Source organism: Bombina bombina, chromosome 1 (genome assembly GCF_027579735.1).
Source record: "Bombina bombina isolate aBomBom1 chromosome 1, aBomBom1.pri, whole genome shotgun sequence".
Lineage (NCBI taxonomy): Eukaryota > Metazoa > Chordata > Amphibia > Anura > Bombinatoridae > Bombina > Bombina bombina.
Window position 1 is genome coordinate 1369008663 of NC_069499.1, and position 21823 is coordinate 1369030485.

Below are 21823 nucleotides of genomic sequence, written 5' to 3' on the forward strand. Positions count from 1 at the left end.
TCTCCAGGGTAGATAATTTATTTTGGAGAAGTGCAGTGCCAGATAAAATGTATTGGGTAGTTGCTTTATGTCTGTACTAATGTACTAGTTTATTGCTAAGTATATGTGCTATACATTTTGTTCCTGTGTTACCAGTGAGTGCTGTTTGTTCCATGTTGTATTCACACTATATCAACATGTTCCTTGCTCTTAACCTACTTTACAGCTCGCCAGTAGGAAAACAGCTAGTGCTCGCCAGTGCTGGGCATCTGCTGCTTCTGGTTGGATCACCAGTGGCATCCTGCTCAGGAGCATTTAGTCGTACAGGTTTTAAGTAGGACTTTACCCATGCTGGGCTAAACACACAGGTGCTTAGCGATCAGTAATGTGAAAGCTACATGTTTTAAATCAGTGATGGCCAACCTCATAACATTCAGGGCAGCAGGTCAATATTTTAGAAGTTCTAAGGGTGGCAGATCAATATTTTAGAACCTTTAAAGGGCCACATGTAAATGTATGGCTACACACAATAGTATTTAATAAAATGTCCAGTGGCCTTATTTAGGTAAAGCAGAGAATCCTCTATCTGCTGCTGTTCTCCCCTTTAGATGGTTCTTTTAAATAGTGACCTTGATTGCCAACCACCAGAATTCCCCAAAACATACATTTTTAGTTCCACTTTTTCTTGGTGCCACAAAAACGATGGTACAAAGTTTTAGCTTTGCTCTTTCCCCTGGCCCAAAAACTAGTGCAGAAGGGCCTCTTGTAGCCCATAGGCCACCAGTTGGCCACCCCTAGTCTAAAGCATTAGAACATGATATTAGACAGTATGTTTAAAGGGACAGTGTACTGCAAACTTGGTTTCCCCTTAATGTGTATTCAGCGACTTGTTAATACCAGCAGCAGAGTATAAAATGTATAAGAAAATTGCTTAAGAGCTGACTACAACAGTGCAACTCTTGGCAGGGCCCTCTTCCCATTTGATCCCTATAATTGTTTTGTTATACTCCACCTTTGTTTATAGTGCTGCAGAATCTGTTGGCGCTCTACAAATAACCAATAATAATAATAATGCTACCTGTAGGGGGTTTTTTTTGTACATGAAATAGCTGGTGTTGATCTTTGACATGGCAACCCATTAAAACAGGTGGTGCTTACAGGGAAATAAGGAATAAGGTCTCTTTATTTTATCACTTTCTAAATACTGACATGTCTCTTTATCTTATCTCTTATGTCTGTAGACCAAAGCTTAATGAACAATTGAAAATTAAATATTTTATTACTTATCTCTCATACCTCCCACTGGGATTGTAATTTCTTCTGCTGGCTATATGTACATATCTTTTTTATAACCTATACTTAAAGGGACACTGTACCCAAAAATTTTCTTTCGTGATTCAGATTGAGCATGAAATTTTAAGCAACTTTCTAATTTACTCCTATTATCAAATTTTCTTCATTCTCTTGGTATCTTTATTTGAAATGCAAGAATGTAAGTATAGATGCCGGCCCATTTTTTGTGAACAACCTGGGTTGTCCTTGCTGATTGGTCAGCACCAATAAACAAGTGCTGTCCATGGTACTGAAGCAAACATTTGCTGGCTCCTTAGCTGAGATGCCTTCTTTTTCAAATAAAGATAGCAAGAGAACGAAGAAAAATTGATAATAGAAGTAAATTAGAAAGTTGCTTAAAATTGCATGCTCTATCTGAATCATGAAAGAAAAAATTTGGGTTCAGTGTCCCTTTAAAGGGACACTCAGGTTAAATTAAATTTTCATGATTCAGATACAGCATGTAATTTTAAACAACTTTCCAATTTACTTCCATTAAAAAAAATGTGCACAGTCTTTTATATTTACACTTTTTGAGTTAACAGATCCTACTGAGCATGTGCAAGAATTGACAGACTATACGTATATGCATTTGTGATTGGCTGATTGCTATCACATGGTACAAGAGGAGTGGAAATATACATAACTTTGAAAATTGTTATAAAAAAATCTACTACTCATTTGAAGTTCAGACTAAATGCTATTGCATTGTCTTGTTATCTTGCATTTGCTGATTATGCAAATCTAATGTGTTGACTGGTCCTTTAAGTATTGAAACAGTATTAGTGGGAATATCACAGACAAAGTCAGCTAATTCATATTCCAAACTAAAGGTAAAGGGACAGTTTGTAAACAAGTGATTTATATATACACATACATTTATATATATATATATATATATATATATATATATATATATATATATATATATATATATATATATATATAATCTGTCTGTGCTCTGAGGGGAAATGGGTGGCCAGGGAATGAATAAGGCTCCGCTAGGGCAGTATTTCTCTATGAAAATCCTCAGGGGATCCTTATATGCCAAATGTAAATTATTTCCCTGATCAAGTGCAGTACTCCAATAACTGAACTTCAAAACAGCTTGAGCAAGGTAATGTTTAAAATCTGTCCGGTTAAGGATCCTTGAGGATCCTCTCGACTTCAACCCTCAGTCCCCTCTCTCTTACACAGAGTGGATTTAAACACTAGTGTAAGAAACACAGCACATAACATATTGTTTTTTTGTGTGAGCTTGGCTGCTACATATGCAGTCCTTGAATGATTTGAATTGCTATGTGTGTTGCAGCGTATCTTCTGTGTTAGTATGTCTGAGCCGTAGGATTTTTTTCTGCATTGTGTCTGACAGAATAGTGAAAATTAAACTGCACCATTGACATCTTGAGACAATACAATACGAATGCGGGATTACAATACAGTAAGGCGCTTGCAGCACAGTATGCGTGCCGTGCTCTGTTTAATTGCTACGTGTGTGCTATAAATGCCTTGTTGTGCTGTATTGCTCTGCTCAAGATTGCTTAGTTTTTTTTGGATCTCCATCTAATCCTGCAGGATCCTGGCTATATTGTGCCACTAAGTACATTGTGAGCTTTCATTGTCATGCAATTTATTGAATGGGCTCTGCCAGCCCATAAATTTAAAAAATACTTCTGAATGTTTATTCTTTAGAATCAAATGCATTTGTCAATCTGGCTTATTATTAAAACACTATAAAATAATTGTGAAACCAGCAGCTCAGGAAATAGCTAGTTTTGCTAACTTCCGTCAGATATGGTGATCCATATAAAATATTTTTTTTGTTTATGCCGGCTTCAGACACATATTTAGAAAGTTCTGCAAATTTGTAATAAGGTGTGATGTATTTGTAGCTACAGCAGAAATAGGAATATAATAAAAATAAATGTAATTAATATAAATGTTCACCTCCAATACAATGTGATGCAAAACTTTTTTTTTTTAGTCCTACAGACAGTTTTTTTTTTCTCTGGGATAAGATTTTCTCAATTCAGTCAGGTTTTTAATTTCTAGTTTTTGGCCATTGCCCTGCTCTAAGGATCAGTTCAAAAGGGTCTTTCTCCTCAGAATTGCCAGCATCCTGTTGCACATTCACAGTAAATCAGGTTCATCAGAGGTTCCTGGGATATGTTCGGCCAGTATATTTCTGCAATAGATTTATAGCATAGCAGTGTATTTTTTGTTTGTTTTTGAGATGCTGTTTGGGACGGTTTCTATATTAGAAGATGTGGTTTAATTGCAATTCCCCCCTTATTGCTCAGAGTGATATTTGACTAAAGATTTGTGGACCTCCTTAGTATTAACATAATCGTACGCATTCAGTTAACTTGATGTCAGAGGCACAATGCAGGGGGATTTATTGTAGGTTTGCTGTGCAAGAAGCTGCAGAAAAAGCCTTCTAGGTGTGAATTCTGCAATTTATTTTTCATGTGTTCTAAACTCCCATGCAGATTTCCTGAGTTGTCCTTGTAGAGAAACCAATCCCCAGAATCCTCATTTCTTGTTGCAAAGTATAGCTTAAAGGGACATAAAGCACAACATTTTTCTTTCATGATTCAGATGGAGCATGTGATTTTAAACAACTTTCTAATTTACGTCTATTATAAAATTTTCTTCGTTCTGCTTTTGTTGAAAAGTAGGGACCTATACTTAGGCACCTGCCCATTTCTGGAGCACTATATGGCAGCAGTTTTGCAAGAATGTTATCCGTTTGCAAGAGCACTAGATTGCAGCTCTATTTCCTGCCGTGTAGTGCTCCAGATGCCTACCTAGGTGTATCTTCATCACAGAATATCATGGGAGCCAATCAAATTTGATAACAGAAGTGAAATGGAAACTTTTTAAAAAATGCTACACTTTGTATGAATTCAAATGAGTTTGAGCGATTGCGTTTACTTTCAACTTGTAATATGCGCACTACTACCTAGGTTTTTCTTTAAAGGGATACTGAACCCACATTTTTTCTTTCATGATTCAGATAGACCATGCAATTTTAAGCAATTTTCTAATTTACTCCTATTATACATTTTCTTCATTCTCTTGCTATCTTTATTTGAAAAGCAAGAATGTAGGTTTAGAAGCCATCCCATTTTTGGTTCAGAACCTGGGTTGTCTGCTGATTGAACAGCACCAATAAACAAGTGCTGTCCATAGTCTGAACCAAAAATTGTCTGGCTCCTTAGCTTAAAATTGCATGCTCTATCTGAATCATGAAAGAAAAAAAAAATTGGGTTTAGTGTCCCTTTAACACAGAATATCATGGGAACAAATTTAATAATAGAAGTAAATTGTAAACTTTTTTTTTTTTTATGGTTTGCTCTATTTGAATCAGTAATCAAATTTTTGGATTTCATATCCCTTTAACCCCTTAATGACCGGACCATTTTTCAATTTTCTTACCCTTAATGACAATGGCTATTTTTACATTTCTGCAGTGTTTGTGTTTAGCTGTAATTTTCCTCTTACTCATTTACTGTACCCACACATATTATATACCGTTTTTCTCGCCATTAAATGGACTTTCTAAAGATACCATTATTTTCATCATATCTTATAATTTACTATAATTTTTTTTATAAAATATGAGAAAAAAATGGAAAAAAAAAAACACTTTTTCTAACTTTTAGCCCCAAAATCTGTTACACATCTGCAACCACCAAAAAACACCCATGCTAAATATTTTCTAAATTTTGTCCTGAGTTTAGAAATACCCAATGTTTACATGTTCTTTGCTTTTTTTGCAAGTTATAGGGCAATAAATACAAGTAGCACTTTGCTATTTCCAAACCACTTTTTTTTCAAAATTAGCGCTAGTTACATTGGGACACTGATATCTTTCAGGAATCTCTGAATATCCCTTGACACGTATATATTTTTTTTTAGAAGACATCCCAAAGTATTGATCTAGGCCCATTTTGGTATATTTCATGCCACCATTTCACCGCCAAATGCGATCAAATACAAAAAATCGTTCACTTTTTCACAATTTTTTTCACAAACTTTCGGTTTCTCACTGAAATTGTTTACAAACAGCTTGTGCAATTATGGCATAAATGGTTGTAAATTCTTCTCTGGGATCCCCTTTGTTCAGAAATAGCAGACATATATGACTTTGGCGTTGCTTTTTGGTAATTAGAAGGCCGCTAAATGCCACTGCGCACCACACGTGTATTATGCCCAGCAGTGAAGGGGTTAATTAGGGAGCATGTAGGGAGCTTTTTGGGGTAATTTTAGCTTTAGTGTAGTAAACAACCCAAAGTATTGAACTAGGCACATTTTGGTATATTTCATTCCACCATTTCACCGCCAAATACGTTCAAATAAAAAAAAACTTAAAATTTTTCACAATTTTTGGTTTCTTATTGAAATTATTTACAAACAGCTTGTGCAATTATGGCACAAATGGTTGTAAATGCTTCTCTGGGATCCCCTTTGTTCAGAAATAGCAGACATATATGGCTTTGGCGTTGCTTTTTGGTAATTAGAAGGCCGCTAAATTCTGCTGCGCATCACACGTGTATTATGGCTAGCAGTAAAGGGGTTAATTAGGTAGCTTGTAGGAAGCTTGCAGGGTTAATTTTAGCTTTAGTGTAGAGATCAGCCTCCCACCTGAAACATCAGACCCCCTGATCTCTCCAAAACAGCTCTTTTCCCTCCCCCTCCCCACAATTGTTCCCGCCATCTTAAGTACTGGCAGAAAGTCTGCCAATACTAAAATAAAAGGTATATATTTATATTTTTTAATTGTATATAGCATATTTACATATACTGCTGTATAGAATTCCCCCCTTAGCCCCCAACCTCACGGATCCCCCCATAAAACAGTTCTCTAACCCTCCCCCTCTAGCTTAATGGGCGCCATCTTGGGTACTGGCAGCTGTCTGCCAGTACCATTTTAGTAAAAAAACATTTGCTTTTATTATTTTTTCGACTTTATTTTGCCATTTTCTGTAGTGTAGCTCCCCCCCCCTCCCAGAACCCTTCAATTCTTTTTGAAATAAAAAAACACCCCCCTTTTCTCCCAATTTTGTATAACATTTTTCTGTAGCGTAGTAGTTCCCACCCGCTCCCGCCCCGCCCCGTGCATGTGCACGCGTCCATGCACGCCCCCGGACACTGCCTCCTCCGACCCGGCCTGCGATCTGGCCCCCCTCCACATCACAGGCCCTTGGCAGGCCGCCCACCCGCCTCCCTGCCTTGCTCCCACCCACCAACGACGCTCCGGTGCAGAGAGGGCCACAGAGTGGCTCTCTCTGCATCGGAGGCTTGTAAAGGGGTATTGCAGGATGCCTCCATATCGAGGCATCCCTGCAATACCCTCAGAGCTGCTGGAAGCTGTCGCAATCGCTTCCAGCACTCTTTTAGACAACTGACGTACCAGGTACGTCTGTTGTCATTAACTGCTTGTTAATGCATGACGTACCTGGTACGTCAGTTGTCATTAAGGGGTTAAGCAACAGTGATCCTTTATATATGTCCATTTCATACACTTGTGATTCCTTGAAGGTTCAATCTAGTTATGTAATTTCTTTTTCCTTTGATCATTTCAGTATCTCAAGCTGGATAAAACAGGGTGATTTAAGCACTTGCCCAACATGACTGTTTTTCTAAGGCAAAATTGTTGTTTTTTTCCACATAATCTTCTGTTAGGATGAATATGTTTACCAGACCTGGGGAATTAAAGGGACAGTATACACAGATTTTCATTTAACTTCATGTAATAGGCGCTACTAGAAAGAATGTTCACAGAAACTGATATATAAATCCAGTATAACATTTTTATTGAAACTTACTTAGAAGCTCCCAATGTAGCACTGTTGATAAGGTTAGACTGGGACACCCACTGAAAGTGGCTGAGAGAAGAGCCTCCCCTCCACCCTCTTCTGCATATGAAAAGACCCATTATACAAACAAGCAATCTGAAGTCTGTATACATCAGTATACATCTAAAACTTTGGGGCTTGGTTAGGAGTCTGAAAATCAGCACAATGTTATTTAAGCAAAACTATAAGTTTTTACAAAAATGCCCTCAGATGGGCTATATAAATGGATCATCTACAAAAGTGTACAATGACCCTTTAGCTCTAATGAAAACTATTTCAACTGAATTAAAAATTGCCCATCCATATTGTTCTACTAAGCCAAGGCTTGTCAAACCCAGGATCCATGGAGCCACTGGCTCTTAAAATATTACCCCTGGCTTCTAACCTTTTGGGTTATTCTCCATATATCTATATACCATTGTATGGCTCTTGAACAGCCTTACAAGCTCCTAAAATTTAAACCAATTTTTTTACCCCTATAATCTATAACAGCATTTGCACCTGCACATATACATTTTTTCGAATGAAATAGGGATGTATACCCTGCGCTAAACAAATGGGAAGGGGAAAGGGGAAATACCTCTAGCTCCCCCTCAGCGGGTTCCCTAGTGGACCCAATAGTTAAGATAATGGAAAAGGGGGGTGGAGGGGAGCGCCAACAAAGGCTGAGGTGTGGAGCTGGGAATACAGGTAATGGTATACAGGGAGTGCAGAATTATTAGGCAAATGAGTATTTTGACCACATCATCCTCTTTCTGCATGTTGTCTTACTCCAAGCTGTATAGGCTCGAAAGCCTACTACCAATTAAGCATATTAGGTGATGTGCATCTCTGTAATGAGAAGGGGTGTGGTCTAATGACATCAACACCCTTTATCAGGTGTGCATAATTATTAGGCAACTTCCTTTCCTTTGGCAAAATGGGTCAAAAGAAGGACTTGACAGGCTCAGAAAAGTCAAAAATAGTGAGATATCTTGCAGAGGGATGCAGCACTCTTAAAATTGCAAAGCTTCTGAAGCGTGATCATCGAACAATCAAGCGTTTCATTCAAAATAGTCAACAGGGTCGCAAGAAGCGTGTGGAAAAACCAAGGAGCAAAATAACTGCCCATGAACTGAGAAAAGTCAAGCGTGCAGCTGCCAAGATGCCACTTGCCACCAGTTTGGCCATATTTCAGAGCTGCAACATCACTGGAGTGCCCAAAAGCACAAGGTGTGCAATACTCAGAGACATGGCCAAGGTAAGAAAGGCTGAAAGACGACCACCACTGAACAAGACACACAAGCTGAAACGTCAAGACTGGGCCAAGAAATATCTCAAGACTGATTTTTCTAAGGTTTTATGGACTGATGAAATGAGAGTGAGTCTTGATGGGCCAGATGGATGGGCCCGTGGCTGGATTGGTAAAGGGCAGAGCGCTCCAGTCCGACTCAGACGCCAGCAAGGTGGAGGTGGAGTACTGGTTTGGGCTGGTATCATCAAAGATGAGCTTGTGGGGCCTTTTTCGGGTTGAGGATGGAGTCAAGCTCAACTCCCAGTCCTGCCAGTTTCTGGAAGTCACCTTCTTCAAGCAGTGGTACAGGAAGAAGTCTGCATCCTTCAAGAAAAAAATGATTTTCATGCAGGACAATGCTCCATCACACGTGTCCAAGTACTCCACAGCGTGGCTGGCAAGAAAGGGTATAAAAGAAGAAAATCTAATGACATGGCCTCCTTGTTCACCTGATCTGAACCCCATTGAGAACCTGTGGTCCATCATCAAATGTGAGATTTACAAGGAGGGAAAACAGTACACCTCTCTGAACAGTGTCTGGGAGGCTGTGGTTGCTGCTGCACGCAATGTTGATGGTGAACAGATCAAAACACTGACAGAATCCATGGATGGCAGGCTTTTGAGTGTCCTTGCAAAGAAAGGTGGCTATATTGGTCACTGATTTGTTTTTGTTTTGTTTTTGAATGTCAGAAATGTATATTTGTGAATGTTGAGATGTTATATTGGTTTCACTGGTAAAAATAAATAATTGAAATGGGTATATATTTGTTTTTTGTTAAGTTGCCTAATAATTATGCACAGTAATAGTCACCTGCACACACAGATATCCCCCTAAAATAGCTATAACTAAAAACAAACTAAAAACTACTTCCAAAACTATTCAGCTTTGATATTAATGAGTTTTTTGGGTTCATTGAGAACATGGTTGTTGTTCAATAATAAAATTAATCCTCAAAAATACAACTTGCCTAATAATTCTGCACTCCCTGTATATACCAAATATGAAGGTATATACGTATATCAACAACTAGCACACACAGTGTAGGATATTTATGTATTTTTTAACAAAGGATACCAAGAGAGTAAAGTCTGATTTTTTTTTTTTTTGCAAGTTTAATTTTCATTTTAATAATTCCTTTAAGCCTTCAAAATAAATTGTTCTGTTTTCAAACCTCTTATTCCACTATAGGTTGTGATATTGTTTGATCGGGTTTCTCCATCTGAACAATGAACTATTCTGCTGGTGGCTAGTAATATTTCTAAGCAGGGTGATCTTTTTTGGTTACCCCTTTCCTGGTAATTTTTTTGTCAGGAGCAGGTTATAGTGAAATCAGAATTCAACTTGTGAATCAGTAATGCATGCAATTTTATACTTCTTTTCAATTTACTTCTGTTATCTAATTTGCTTTGTTTTCTTGGTATTCTTTATTGAAAAGCAGGGCTGGAATGGGAATAAAAAGCAGCCCTGGAAAAATATGAAGACCAGCCCTATTTTCCGTTGAGTTGATAGAATGCACATGCCCCATTTTTCTCAAAGGACACTCCTTCCCCAATATTGTTTCAGAATTAAATTATATTACTTTGTATTAAATACAAATGTCAGATTGATGTTATATAGCAGCCTACAACCCAATTGCATCCATTAATCACCCCTTTAAATTGTAGATTCCCAGCCCCAGCTGCTGCAGCCCACCGGGAAATATCCTGATAGGCCAATCCGACCCTGTTGAAAAGTATACATAGGTAGGCTCGGGCGAAACAATGCACTACTGGGTGATAGCTGCTGATTGGTGGCTGCACATGTATGCCTCGTCATTGGCTCACCCAGTGTGCTCAGCTAGCTCCAAGTACTGCTCATTCAACAAAGGATATCAAGAGAATTAAGTCAATTTGATAATAGAAGTAAAGTGGAAGTTGTTTAAAAGTGTATGTTCTGTCTGAATAATGAAAGAAACATGTGGATTTCATATCCCTTTAAAGCGACGGTGTACTGTAAAATTGGTTTCAACTGCAGAGTTTAAAATGTATGGGAAATTGTTATTGAAATATATATTTTTGTATATAAATAAATAGCTTTTTCTGCTAACTGAAACCACAACCCAATACAGTGGGCTGATCTCATAGGGAAAGGGTACCTCATTATGTTATCTAATTATTTACACAAAGTCCTTCTTCTTTTTTACGGTTTACTCAAAGGCTAATAATTATGGCCCAATGATCTAAAGCTTAGGCAAGATGATCTAATTAGTACTGTGAGGTCCCTCAAAGAAAGTTAGAACCACACATTTTAGCTTGAATGCAGTTTCTCACTATGCAGGTTTTTGTATGTGAAGGAAAGACTCCTACAGTACAATATAAGGAGTTTTTGATCATTGGGCCCTTAGAGAGAACATTGGAAAATTAGCATTTTAGTAGCTCTGTCACAGCCCCACATTGGGAGCATTATTTTATCTAAACCTTATTGTTTAAGTTTTTTTTTTAGTTTTTTTTTTTTATAACCAGAACTTAACTACAGAAATGTTCAGTATAGCTGGGGATAGAATCGGCAAAATCTATTCATCGATTTCAATTGAGAAAATAAAGGTAAAGGAGCTATTTGTAAACAGTTTAATACATTTCAGTAAGTAAAATTGATCATGGGAAATACATTAAAAGGGAGAAAATGTTAGAGTACACTGTTTCTTTAAGAACTTTCCTTAATTTTTCTTCTAAAATATGATGTTCCTACGATTAGCACAGAACTAAATAACAAACAGGCGGCTACTCTACACAGGTTTATTGTTAGAATTCTTTATTTGGGCGCTTCTAAGGAAATCGGAAAATGTAATTCTTTGCATAGTTTCACTAAATTCTACCTTGTGCCAAGTTAAAGTGATTCAGGTAGAGCACGAAATGTTAAGCAACTTTCTAATTTACTACTATTATTATTTCTTCATTCTCTTGTTATCTTTATTTGTAAAAGCAGGGATGAAAGCTTTGTAGCCGGCACATATTTGGTTCTGCACCCTGGATAGCGTTTGTTGATTGGTGGCTACATTTAGCCATCCAATCAGCAAGTGCAACCCAGGTGCTGAACATAAAATGGGCCTGCTCCAAAGTTTTCATTCCTGCTTTTTCAAATAAAGATACCGAGAGAACAAAGACAATTTGACAATAGGAGTAAATTAGAAAGTTACTTAAATTTGCATGCTCTATCTGAATCATGAAAAAAATGGGTTTAGTATCCATTTAAAGGGACATGTACACTAGATTTTCTTTGCATAAATGTTTTGTAGATGATCCATTTATATAGCTCATCTGGTAGTGTTTTTGAAAAAATCATTTATACAGTCTTTGTAACTTATCATCAGGTTATCCACTTTCAAGCACCTCTAATTTTATAGCAGTGCATTCTATAGACAGAATAAATATATGAAAACACTGTGAAAAAATTATAGTAGTATGAGTTTGCTCATTTTAACCATAGCAAACCCTTTTTTTTTTAATTTAAACTTGTACACTGCAATTTCTTAGCACTGGCACTGTATAGGTCTGTCTATGTAATTTTTTTTACACATATATAAAATATAATTTTTATTCTTTAATCAAACATGTCTACCTATGCATTTTTGTTGTATCACACTTTTCTCCCCCCTCCCTCCCAACCAGGTCAGATGTGCGTATCTCTCCCCCTAGGTCAGAGGTGTCTGGCTCCTCCCCCAAGTCATACGTGCTTGTTCTGATGTTTTCCTTCATGCTACCCTTTTCAACTACTAAATGTATTCTGCCAGTCCCTTTTATATCGGACCTGACTGTCCCTCCCTTTATGAAACCAACCTGCTGTTTAGTTTTAATGCTATTGATATTTATGTTTGTCTTTATATTAGCTCTTTTTTTTTTTTTTAAGAATGAAGCCAGCTTTTCTGTATATTTGCTTTCTTCCTAAATAGTATGTGTCTACAGGTACTAACCATCAAAACTAACAGAGAGTATTTATATGAAGGATACATTTTGTATTCTTGCATGAAGTGTATTCTGTTAAATATTTTTGCTGCTGGAGAGGATTGCACTAATGCAACACCCTCATCCTGTAACCAATCTGGCAGTACAATAAATAGCTTATGATCTGGTTGCACACAGCTTCATTTTTTGCAAAATCATTGTAATGTTGAAAATGGTTGATCAATTTTGAATAAAACAACAGTGATTTGTTAAAGGTGTCAATATATATCCCGTCACTGATTTAATACAGTGTCCCTTGTTCCTTTTCTGTTGAGCTTTGTGAGAACGTAGGAGACAGATCGCCCCCCCTCATTCACACTGCATTTTAAACTCCCATCTGAATTAATGACTGATTATTATAGCAAGAAGGGGGAAGGGAAAGTGTCGAGGTGACGCATCTTGATTTGAGTGAAAAGCTAAATGCATTGTGATTGCCTATTAGAAAATCATCTCTGGAGTGTATGGTGCCCAAATCTTAAGACTCTTCTACTAATCTCCTATAATGAAATCACTTAACGGTAGTAAAAAAACGACAATTGAACATTTGGTGATTGTATATAGTCACATGTCTATGTATCTTATATAGTAAACTAGCACAGTTTGAATCTGTGTAGTCACTATGTATTAGATATGCTCCTAGCAGTCCATTTTTTTTATTAGCTAAACATTGATATGTAATTTCTAAAACCTCTTATGATATAGTCCCCCTGCATTAGATAGACACCTAACATTATATGACCCTACCCTGCAGCCAGGAGATCAAACTACATTAGATGGACAAAACAGTTAATTGTTTGTTCTTCTCCCCCCCCCCCCCCAGGATGGACCGAATGACAGAAGATGCTCTGCGCCTCAATCTTTTGAAGAGGGGCCTGGAGCAGCCTGATGACCGGGAGGATGTCCTGGCAAAGCAGCTGAAGATGGAGGGACATGAGGCAATGGAGAGGCTTAAGATGCTAGCCCTGTTGAAAAGGAAAGACCTTCCAGGCCTTGAGCTTCCCCATGACCACCCTGGAAAACAAGATGGACTTAAAATGTATGAGGAAAAGATGAATGGCAACTTACGGCCTCATGGTGATTGTAGAACAGTAGGGAGACATGGAAAAGAGAACATTGAGGAACCAGTGGATATGAGCTCTAGAAGGAGGTAAGCATTTTTTTTATTAATAAAGGGTTGATTTATATTTTTATATGAAACAAATGCAATTCAATCCTGTCTTGATACATATGTGACTATGTTTTATACATTTATTGTGCTTCGTACAGAAAAAGATTAGGAATAAAACATCTAAATATATAGCATTATTATATCTTATATTTGTATTTACTCACAAGCCGCAAATCATAATGAGGCTAGCCGTTTCTACCAGATGATTGATATTACTATAGTAATCCCATACCAGCTGGAATTACATGAAACCCACCTTTTTCAAATTATGGGTTTTATTACACATTACTATTATTCATTGGTAACCTTTGTATCTACAAAAATGGGTGTATACACTGTCACGTGTTCTGTGTGCCACTGGTGTAGATCTGGGATGTCTCCAACTTGAAAGCAAGGTGCAGGCAAAGGATGCATATAAGGTGCAGGCAAAGGATGCATATAAGGTGCAGGCAAAGGATGCATATAAGGTGCAGGCAAAGGATGCATATAAGGTGCAGGCAAAGGATGCATATAAGCCTCAGGTTGTGTGTACTTTAAAGTCAGCAGTGAAGCACTGACATCTTTATAGGGACAGTAAAGTCAAAAAAATTAAACTTTTATAATTCAGGCAGAGCATGAAATGTCAAAAAAAATAAATCAAATTTACTTCTATTATCTGATTTGCATTGTTCTTTTGGTATCATTTGCTAAAACTAATACCTAGGTAGGCTCAGGAGCAGTAATGCACTACTGGGATCTAGCGGCTTACTGGTAAATTTAAAATTATATTGAAAAATACTTTAAATGAAAAAGAGAACCTTTGTTCTAAATTTCTAAATCTACAGAATGTTGGTCAACTTGCCAAGGGGAAATATTATGGCAGACAATCACAGCCTATGCTCTACATGAATGTGGAGCAAGGACCCTCCTAGGGCCCAATGATCAAAAACTCGCTGCCATGGAGAGAAATCAAACGCAATCTTTGGGATTTTGTTTTAGATCTTATGTTGTAATATAGAAGCCTGTCCTTCACATAGAGATCCCCGAATAGCGAGATAAACATGTCTCAAGGTGAAATTTGTGTTTATAAAATTGAGAGACCTCGCTGTACTGACGAGACTTTTTAGGTCATCTCGCCCAAGAGGAGACTTTTAGATCATTGGGCCCCTAGTCTTGTCTTTTTTTATTGTACCCCTGTTTCTCACTGTGTAATCTGTTAGCGCATTACAAATAAAGATAATAACATTGTTTTTGATATAACACTTACGTTACTATTCTTTTGCTCTTCTTTTTTTTTTTAAGCATTAAGGTACATTGTACTCCTTTTCTCCTTCTATAATCTATGTGAAATATACAGTATTCAAACACCATGCCTGCTTAGAGAGCTGGCTGTGGTGTGTATTGCTTGTGTACACTTAATTTGTGTGATGCAAGTCACTGCTGACTCTCTGAGCAGCTGTGGTGTTTGAATGCTGGTGCACAGGCCTCACAGGATATGTGCGTATGATCCTGAAAAACAGTAATAACTTTTTTAAATTGAAATTCACCCATGCACATGTAATTTTTTTACCTTTCTCTCCCTTTAAACACTGTAGAATATTTTTGAGTATCCCATGTAATGTAAGGAGACTAATGTTGCTGGAAGAGATCACTATAGAAATAACTATAGTCATTGGCTCCAAAATGGTTACGTGCCTTTTGGCCAAAGTCATGCGTCTGATTCCAAGCCTTCTGGAAGGAAAAGTATATTTCTCAAAAATATAAAATCAAGATAAGATCAGACTTCTGGTGGGTGGCTCTTCAAGATGGCTACAGCTCAGTAAGAAGCCTCCTTTTGATCTATTCAATGCCATCTGCTTCTCCCTTGACAGATAAGCTGTCCAGGAATATCTCGCATATAGGAGCAAGTTGATCACTTGCATTTACGGATTTATAACCTATACAGGACTTTGTATATACGGTAGTTGTCTCTGCTACTTATGAGGCAATGAAAGCAGAAAATGATTTTGCAATGCAATTGTTTGTGGTTTTCTTACTCAGGCTTGATCATCTACTTTTCTGTTGTGAGCAACTAAGTGAACTGTTACAGGCTGCGGGGTGACCCTGTCTCTCAGGACTGACTTCTGTTTTTGAACAGTCTTCCTATTCGGCAGCAGACTTTTCAGTTGTACATTTTTCTGACATGGTTGGAGAAGTTTTCACGTATCCTATAGCAGATCGTCTAATATCCTCCCATGCAGTGGCTTCTCGCTCGGCCATGGATTTGCATTCTGGGCGAGGTTCACTGAGACACCTTCACTGTTTCCCCCTCTGATGGACACAGCTCTTATATTACAGATGTAGGGGAACGTTTTTTCCAGCACATCTATTGAAATGTGTGGCGATTATCTATGAATACCATCTTACTACAGGGGGATCTGCTTTGGTATAGGCCAATACATTACCTTGCAGTGACTCGGCTCGAGGCTGGCTGTCAGTTCAACCTTTTCACTAAGGGAATCGGACAAATTGCCAGCAGGGTACAGGGTATCAGTTGATTAGCAGTCTGAGTGGAATTGCCACAGAGCAGTACCTTTTTAAATCTTGTTTTGGAGCTTATTAACCAGTCCTAAAAGGTCTTTGGTCTTACAGTAGTACTAATAACTTACGTGTTTTTACATAAAGCAAAATCCTAGCTGATTAATTCCATATGTGAAACACTTATAAAACTGGTACTACTGAGTTATTGGTTAAACAACCTACCCCAATCCTATACATTAGCTCTGTAAAAAACACAAGTATATAGCTTATGAAAACACAAAGCTTAAAGGGACACTGAACCCAATTTTTTTCTTTCGTGATTCAGATAGAGCATGACATTTTAAGCATATCTTTATTTGAAATGCAAGAATGTAAGTTTAGATGCCGGCCCATTTTTTTGGGTTGTCCTTGCTGATTGGTGGATATATTCATCCACCAATAAAAAAGTGCTGTCCAGAATTCTGAATCCAAAAAAAAGCTTAGATGCCTTCTTTTTCAAATACATATAGCAAGAGAACGAAGAAAAATTAATAATAGGAGTAAATTAGAAAGTTGCTTAAAATTGCATGCGTTATCTGAATCACGAAAGAAAAAATTTGGGTTCAGTGTCCCTTTAAAGGTGGTTTGGAGATATATTGTAGTAATTGCAAATGACAAATAACCTTGCACCTTGAGTAAATATTGTATACAAAATTTTTTTGCTATCAAATATCAACATGATTGCTTGAAAATGAACCTGAAATTATTTTTCTTATTATGTATCCCTAACGGAGAATCAAACCCATTTTTATTAGGTTCTAGGTTAATACATTGGGGCCTATCTATCAAGCTCCATATGGAGCTTGAAGCCTTGTGTTTCTGGCGAGCCTTCAGGCTCGCCAGAAACACCAGTTATGAAGCAGCGGTCTAAAGACCGCTGCTCCATAACCCTGTCCGTCTGCTCTGAGGAGGCGGACAGACATCGCCGCAATTCAACCCGACTCTGCAGGGGGCAGCGTTGCACCAGCAGTTCACAAGAGCTGCTGGTGCAATGCTGAATGCGGAGAGCGTATTGCTCTCCGCTTTCATCGATGTCTGTCGGACCTGATTCGCAATGTCGGATCATGTCCGACAGGTCTTTCATAAATATGCCCCATTACCTCAAATCCACCAATGTGTCCAGTCAGTGTTTAAGACCATACATAATTATTTAATTCAGTGCTTGACAAATCTGTTTAAAAATTAGGAGCCAGTAAGAATATTTAGGAGCCAGACAGTGGGATTTTTATATAAATATATGGAGAATAACCCAAAAATTAGGAGCCAGGGGTAAAATTCTAGGAGCCAGTGGCTCCCAGGCTCCTGGGTTTGTCAAGCCCTGATTTAATTAAATATTGTACAGCATATATTGAATACATCAATTGCTTTTACAATATTAATACATAGCCATATATAATCTACCTACAAGAAATGATGTCTTTATAGGGATTAAAACAAATATAAATAATAATATGCCCCCACTAGGGAACCGGAAGTAAACCACAATGGGCTTGGACAATTAACATGTCAAAAAGTACATCTAAAATGCAAATGCAAGCATGATATTCAAAATAATCACTGCCAGTAATTTAACAAATTGAATTCAGAGTTTAAACCTACTGGTACACTAGTGTGTAATTTGATATCCACAGCATCTCTTTTTTTTTTACCTATCCCCTCCTCGTTTAGGGGGGAAGAGCTTTATCAATAGCCTGCCATTTAAAGCTATCATTGCTCTTATGTTTTTTTGACAAATTTTGGACTATAGGGTTAGAAGATGTACCAATGTTTATTTAAAAAAAATGTTCCCTAATACTGGATCTTAAATTCCATGTAGTAGGTCCAATATATTGTTGGTTACACAAGGCACAAGTAACCAAATAAATTACATAACTTTATGTGCAGTTGTGGCAGCAATCCATCTTGAAAGATGTGTGCTGCTGTTGATGGATAAGTATCAGATATTTCAATATAATCACATGGTCTACATTTCGAGCTGCTGCACTTGTACATAACAGTATGTCTTAACCATGAACTTCTTAGAATTGTATCAGAAGGGAGTTGTGATGGTGACAGAAGATTACTTAAAGTAGAACATTTTCTATAAGAGCATCTCAAATCTGTTTTCACACAGTCAACAAGTTTATCAACAATCACTTAGATTAAAATGTTTATTCAATATGCAACAAACCTCTGTATACTGGGAACTATACATTGTCACAAATTATAACTCCCTGAAGTCCTTGGACCTTCTACTCTCTTCAATTTGTCTTTTAATAGAGAATTCCTATCTAGGACTTTGTATCTTAGAATGGACCTTACAAATGGTACTATGTGGATAGCCCCTCTCTTTAACCCCTTAGTGACAAGACCATTTTTCAATTTTCTTACCGTTAAGGACCAGTTCTGTTTTTACATTCCTGCGGTATTTGTGTTTAGCTGTAATTTTCCTCTTATTTACTGTACCCACACATATACAGTTTTTCTCGCCATTAAATGGACTTTCTAAAGATACTATTATTTTTATCATATAATTTACTATAAAAATTTTTATAAAATATGATGAAAAAATAAAAAAAACTTTTTCTAACTTTGACCCCCAAAATCTGTTACACATCTACAACCACCAAAAAACATCCAGTCTAAATAGTTTCTAAATTTTGTCCTGAGTTTAGAAATACCCAATGTTTACATGTTCTTTGCTTTTTTTTTTTGCAAGTTTATAGGGCGATAAGTACAAGTAGCACTTTTAAAATATTTTTTTTAGTAGACAACCCAAAGTATTGATCTAGGCCAATTTTGGTATATTTCATGCCACCATTTCACTGCCAAATGCGATCAAATAAAAAAATTGTTCACTTTTTCACTAACTTGAGGTTTCTCACTGAAATTATTTACAAACAGCTTGTGCAAGTATGGCACAAATGGTTGTAAATGCTTCTCTGGGATCCCCTTTGTTCAGAAATAGCAGACATATATGGCTTTGGCATTGCTTTTGGGTAATTAGAAGGCCGCTAAATGCCGCTGCACACCACACGTGTATTCTGCCCATCAGTGAAGTGGTTAATTAGGTAGCTTGTAGGGTTAATTTTAACTATAGTGTAGAAATTGGCCTCCCACCTGACACATCCCACCCCCTGATCCCTCCCTGACCCCTCTCAAACAGTTATCTTCCCTCCCCAGTCCCCACCCCACAATTGTCACCCCCCTCTTAAGTACTGGCAGAAAGTCTGCCAGTACTAAAATAAAAGCCTCTTTATTTTTTTATATATACAGTATTCTGCAGTGTAGGATCCCCTCTTAGCCCCCAACCTTCCTGATCCCCCTTAAACAGCTCTCTAACGCTCTCCCTCTACCTATTTGCTGCCATCCTGGGTACTGGCAGCTTTCTGCCAGTACCCAGTTTGCTAAATATTAGGGGGGTGTTTTAATAATAATAATAAAAAAAACATTTTTTTTCTGTAGTGTAGCTGCCCCCCCTCAATACCCTACCCCCTCCCAGATCCCTTTCCCAACACTTATCCCCCCTCTTCCTCCCTCCTTCCCTTTCACTAAAGATTTTCCGTAGTGTAGCGGTCCCGCTCCCTCACGTGTGCTACCGGACCTCTTGTCACCGCTCACTAGAATTACTCCAGCGAAGGGCCGCCCACCCGCCTCACTCCTATCCCTTCCTCGCCACCAACGATTGGCACCATCACTGGCTGATGCAGAGAGGACCACAGGGTGGCCCTCTCTGCATTGGTTGCTTACCAGAGGGTATTGCAGGATGCCTCCATATCGAGGCATCACTGCAATACCCTGAAAGCGACTGGAAGCAATCACGATCGCTTTCAGTGTTTGAACCCCTGAGTCATTAACGACTATTTTTTGGAGGATGTGCCTGGCACATCCCTGGTGGTTAAGGTGAAGCGTCATTTCATTTGTCCTCTGCCGATACACAGTCCTTAGCTGGAGTTAATGCTATGTTAACCTGTTTGTTTCTTTCCTCAAAGACTTTTACAATGATCCGTTGTGAAGGGAACTATTTGTCCAGTACTTACCATAGATTGGTGTTTTGTGTACGATATAAACGGATCTCACCGGCAGAGGATTCAACCACATACTAAAGCAGCTTATCTTTTCTGCAGGAAATATCTTCAGTTTACTAAAGTAGTGCATTTGCATTTAAGTATGTGAGTTATACGGACCGAACCGGCAGAGGATCTGTATCCGCACTGTGGTAATACTGTTCCCCTATATTTATCCAGTGCTGTGGGGAAAATTTAATGGTATGTGTTATGCAGTCAACTATGTTCTTGCATTTTATTAACTATTGACACTTTGCCATTATTTGGAGTCTTGCAACTTTTATAAGAACATTTTTTGATACAACCTCATATTATCCACAAAATTGCCCAACTACTGGGATATGAAACAAAAAATGTATTGTTCATGATTCAGAAAGACCATGTAATTGTAAACATCTTTCTAATTTACTTCTATTATATAAAAAAAAAATTGTGGTATCTTTCTCCAACATAGGTGTGTCCGGTCCACGGCGTCATCCTTACTTGTGGGATATTCTCTTCCCCAACAGGAAATGGCAAAGAGCCCAGCAAAGCTGGTCACATGATCCCTCCTAGGCTCCGCCTACCCCAGTCATTCTCTTTGCCGTTGTACAGGCAACATCTCCACGGAGATGGCTTAGAGTTTTTTAGTGTTTAACTGTAGTTTTTATTATTCAATCAAGAGTTTGTTATTTTAAAATAGTGCTGGTATGTACTATTTACTCAGAAACAGAAAAGAGATGAAGATTTCTGTTTGTATGAGGAAAATGATTTTAGCAACCGTTACTAAAATCCATGGCTGTTCCACACAGGACTGTTGAGAGGAATTAACTTCAGTTGGGGGAACAGTGAGCAGTCTCTTGCTGCTTGAGGTATGACACATTCTAACAAGACGATGTAATGCTGGAAGCTGTCATTTTCCCTATGGGATCCGGTAAGCCATGTTTATTAAGATTGTAAATAAGGGCTTCACAAGGGCTTATTAAGACTGTAGACTTTTTCTGGGCTAAATCGATTCATTATTAACACATATTTAGCCTTGAGGAATCATTTAATCTGGGTATTTTGATAAGATTATATCGGCAGGCACTTTTTTAGACACCTTTCTCTTTAGGGGCTTTCCCAAATCATAGGCAGAGCCTCATTTTCGCGCCGGTGTTGCGCACTTGTTTTTGAGAGGCATGACATGCAGTCGCATGTGTGAGGAGCTCTGATACATAGAAAAGACTTTCTGAAGGCGTCATTTGGTATCGTATTCCCCTTTGGGCTTGGTTGGGTCTCAGCAAAGCAGACACCAGGGACTGTAAAGGGGTTAAAGTTAAAAACGGCTCCGGTTCCGTTATTTTAAGGGTTAAAACTTCTAGACTCTTGTCGGATACTTCATTCCGTTCCTCTTCCTTCCATAGCGCAGTGCATGGAAGTGATAGGTTTGATGGTAGCGGCAATGGACATAGTTCCTTTTGCGCGCATTCATCTAAGACCATTACAACTGTGCATGCTCAGTCAGTGGAATGGGGACTATACAAACTTGTCTCCGAGGATACAAGTAAATCAGAGGACCAGAGACTCACTCCGTTGGTGGCTGTCCCTGGACAACCTGTCACAAGGGATGACCTTCCGCAGACCAGAGTGGGTCATTGTCACGACCGACGCCAGTCTGATGGGC

At 38.1% G+C, this 21823-nt stretch overlaps 1 protein-coding gene across 4 annotated transcripts in view; it reads left to right on the forward strand.

Annotated features, from left to right (window-relative positions):
* The window catches only part of GATAD2B (GATA zinc finger domain containing 2B), a 305557-nt gene that overhangs the window by 127243 nt on the left and 156491 nt on the right, over positions 1 to 21823 (forward strand). For all 4 annotated transcript variants that reach the window (XM_053704182.1, XM_053704199.1, XM_053704175.1 and 1 more), the window contains one exon: positions 13247 to 13573. In XM_053704182.1, the coding sequence (XP_053560157.1) occupies positions 13248 to 13573 (326 nt within the window). In that variant the 5' untranslated portion in view covers position 13247. The remainder of the gene's footprint in view (positions 1 to 13246; positions 13574 to 21823) is intronic.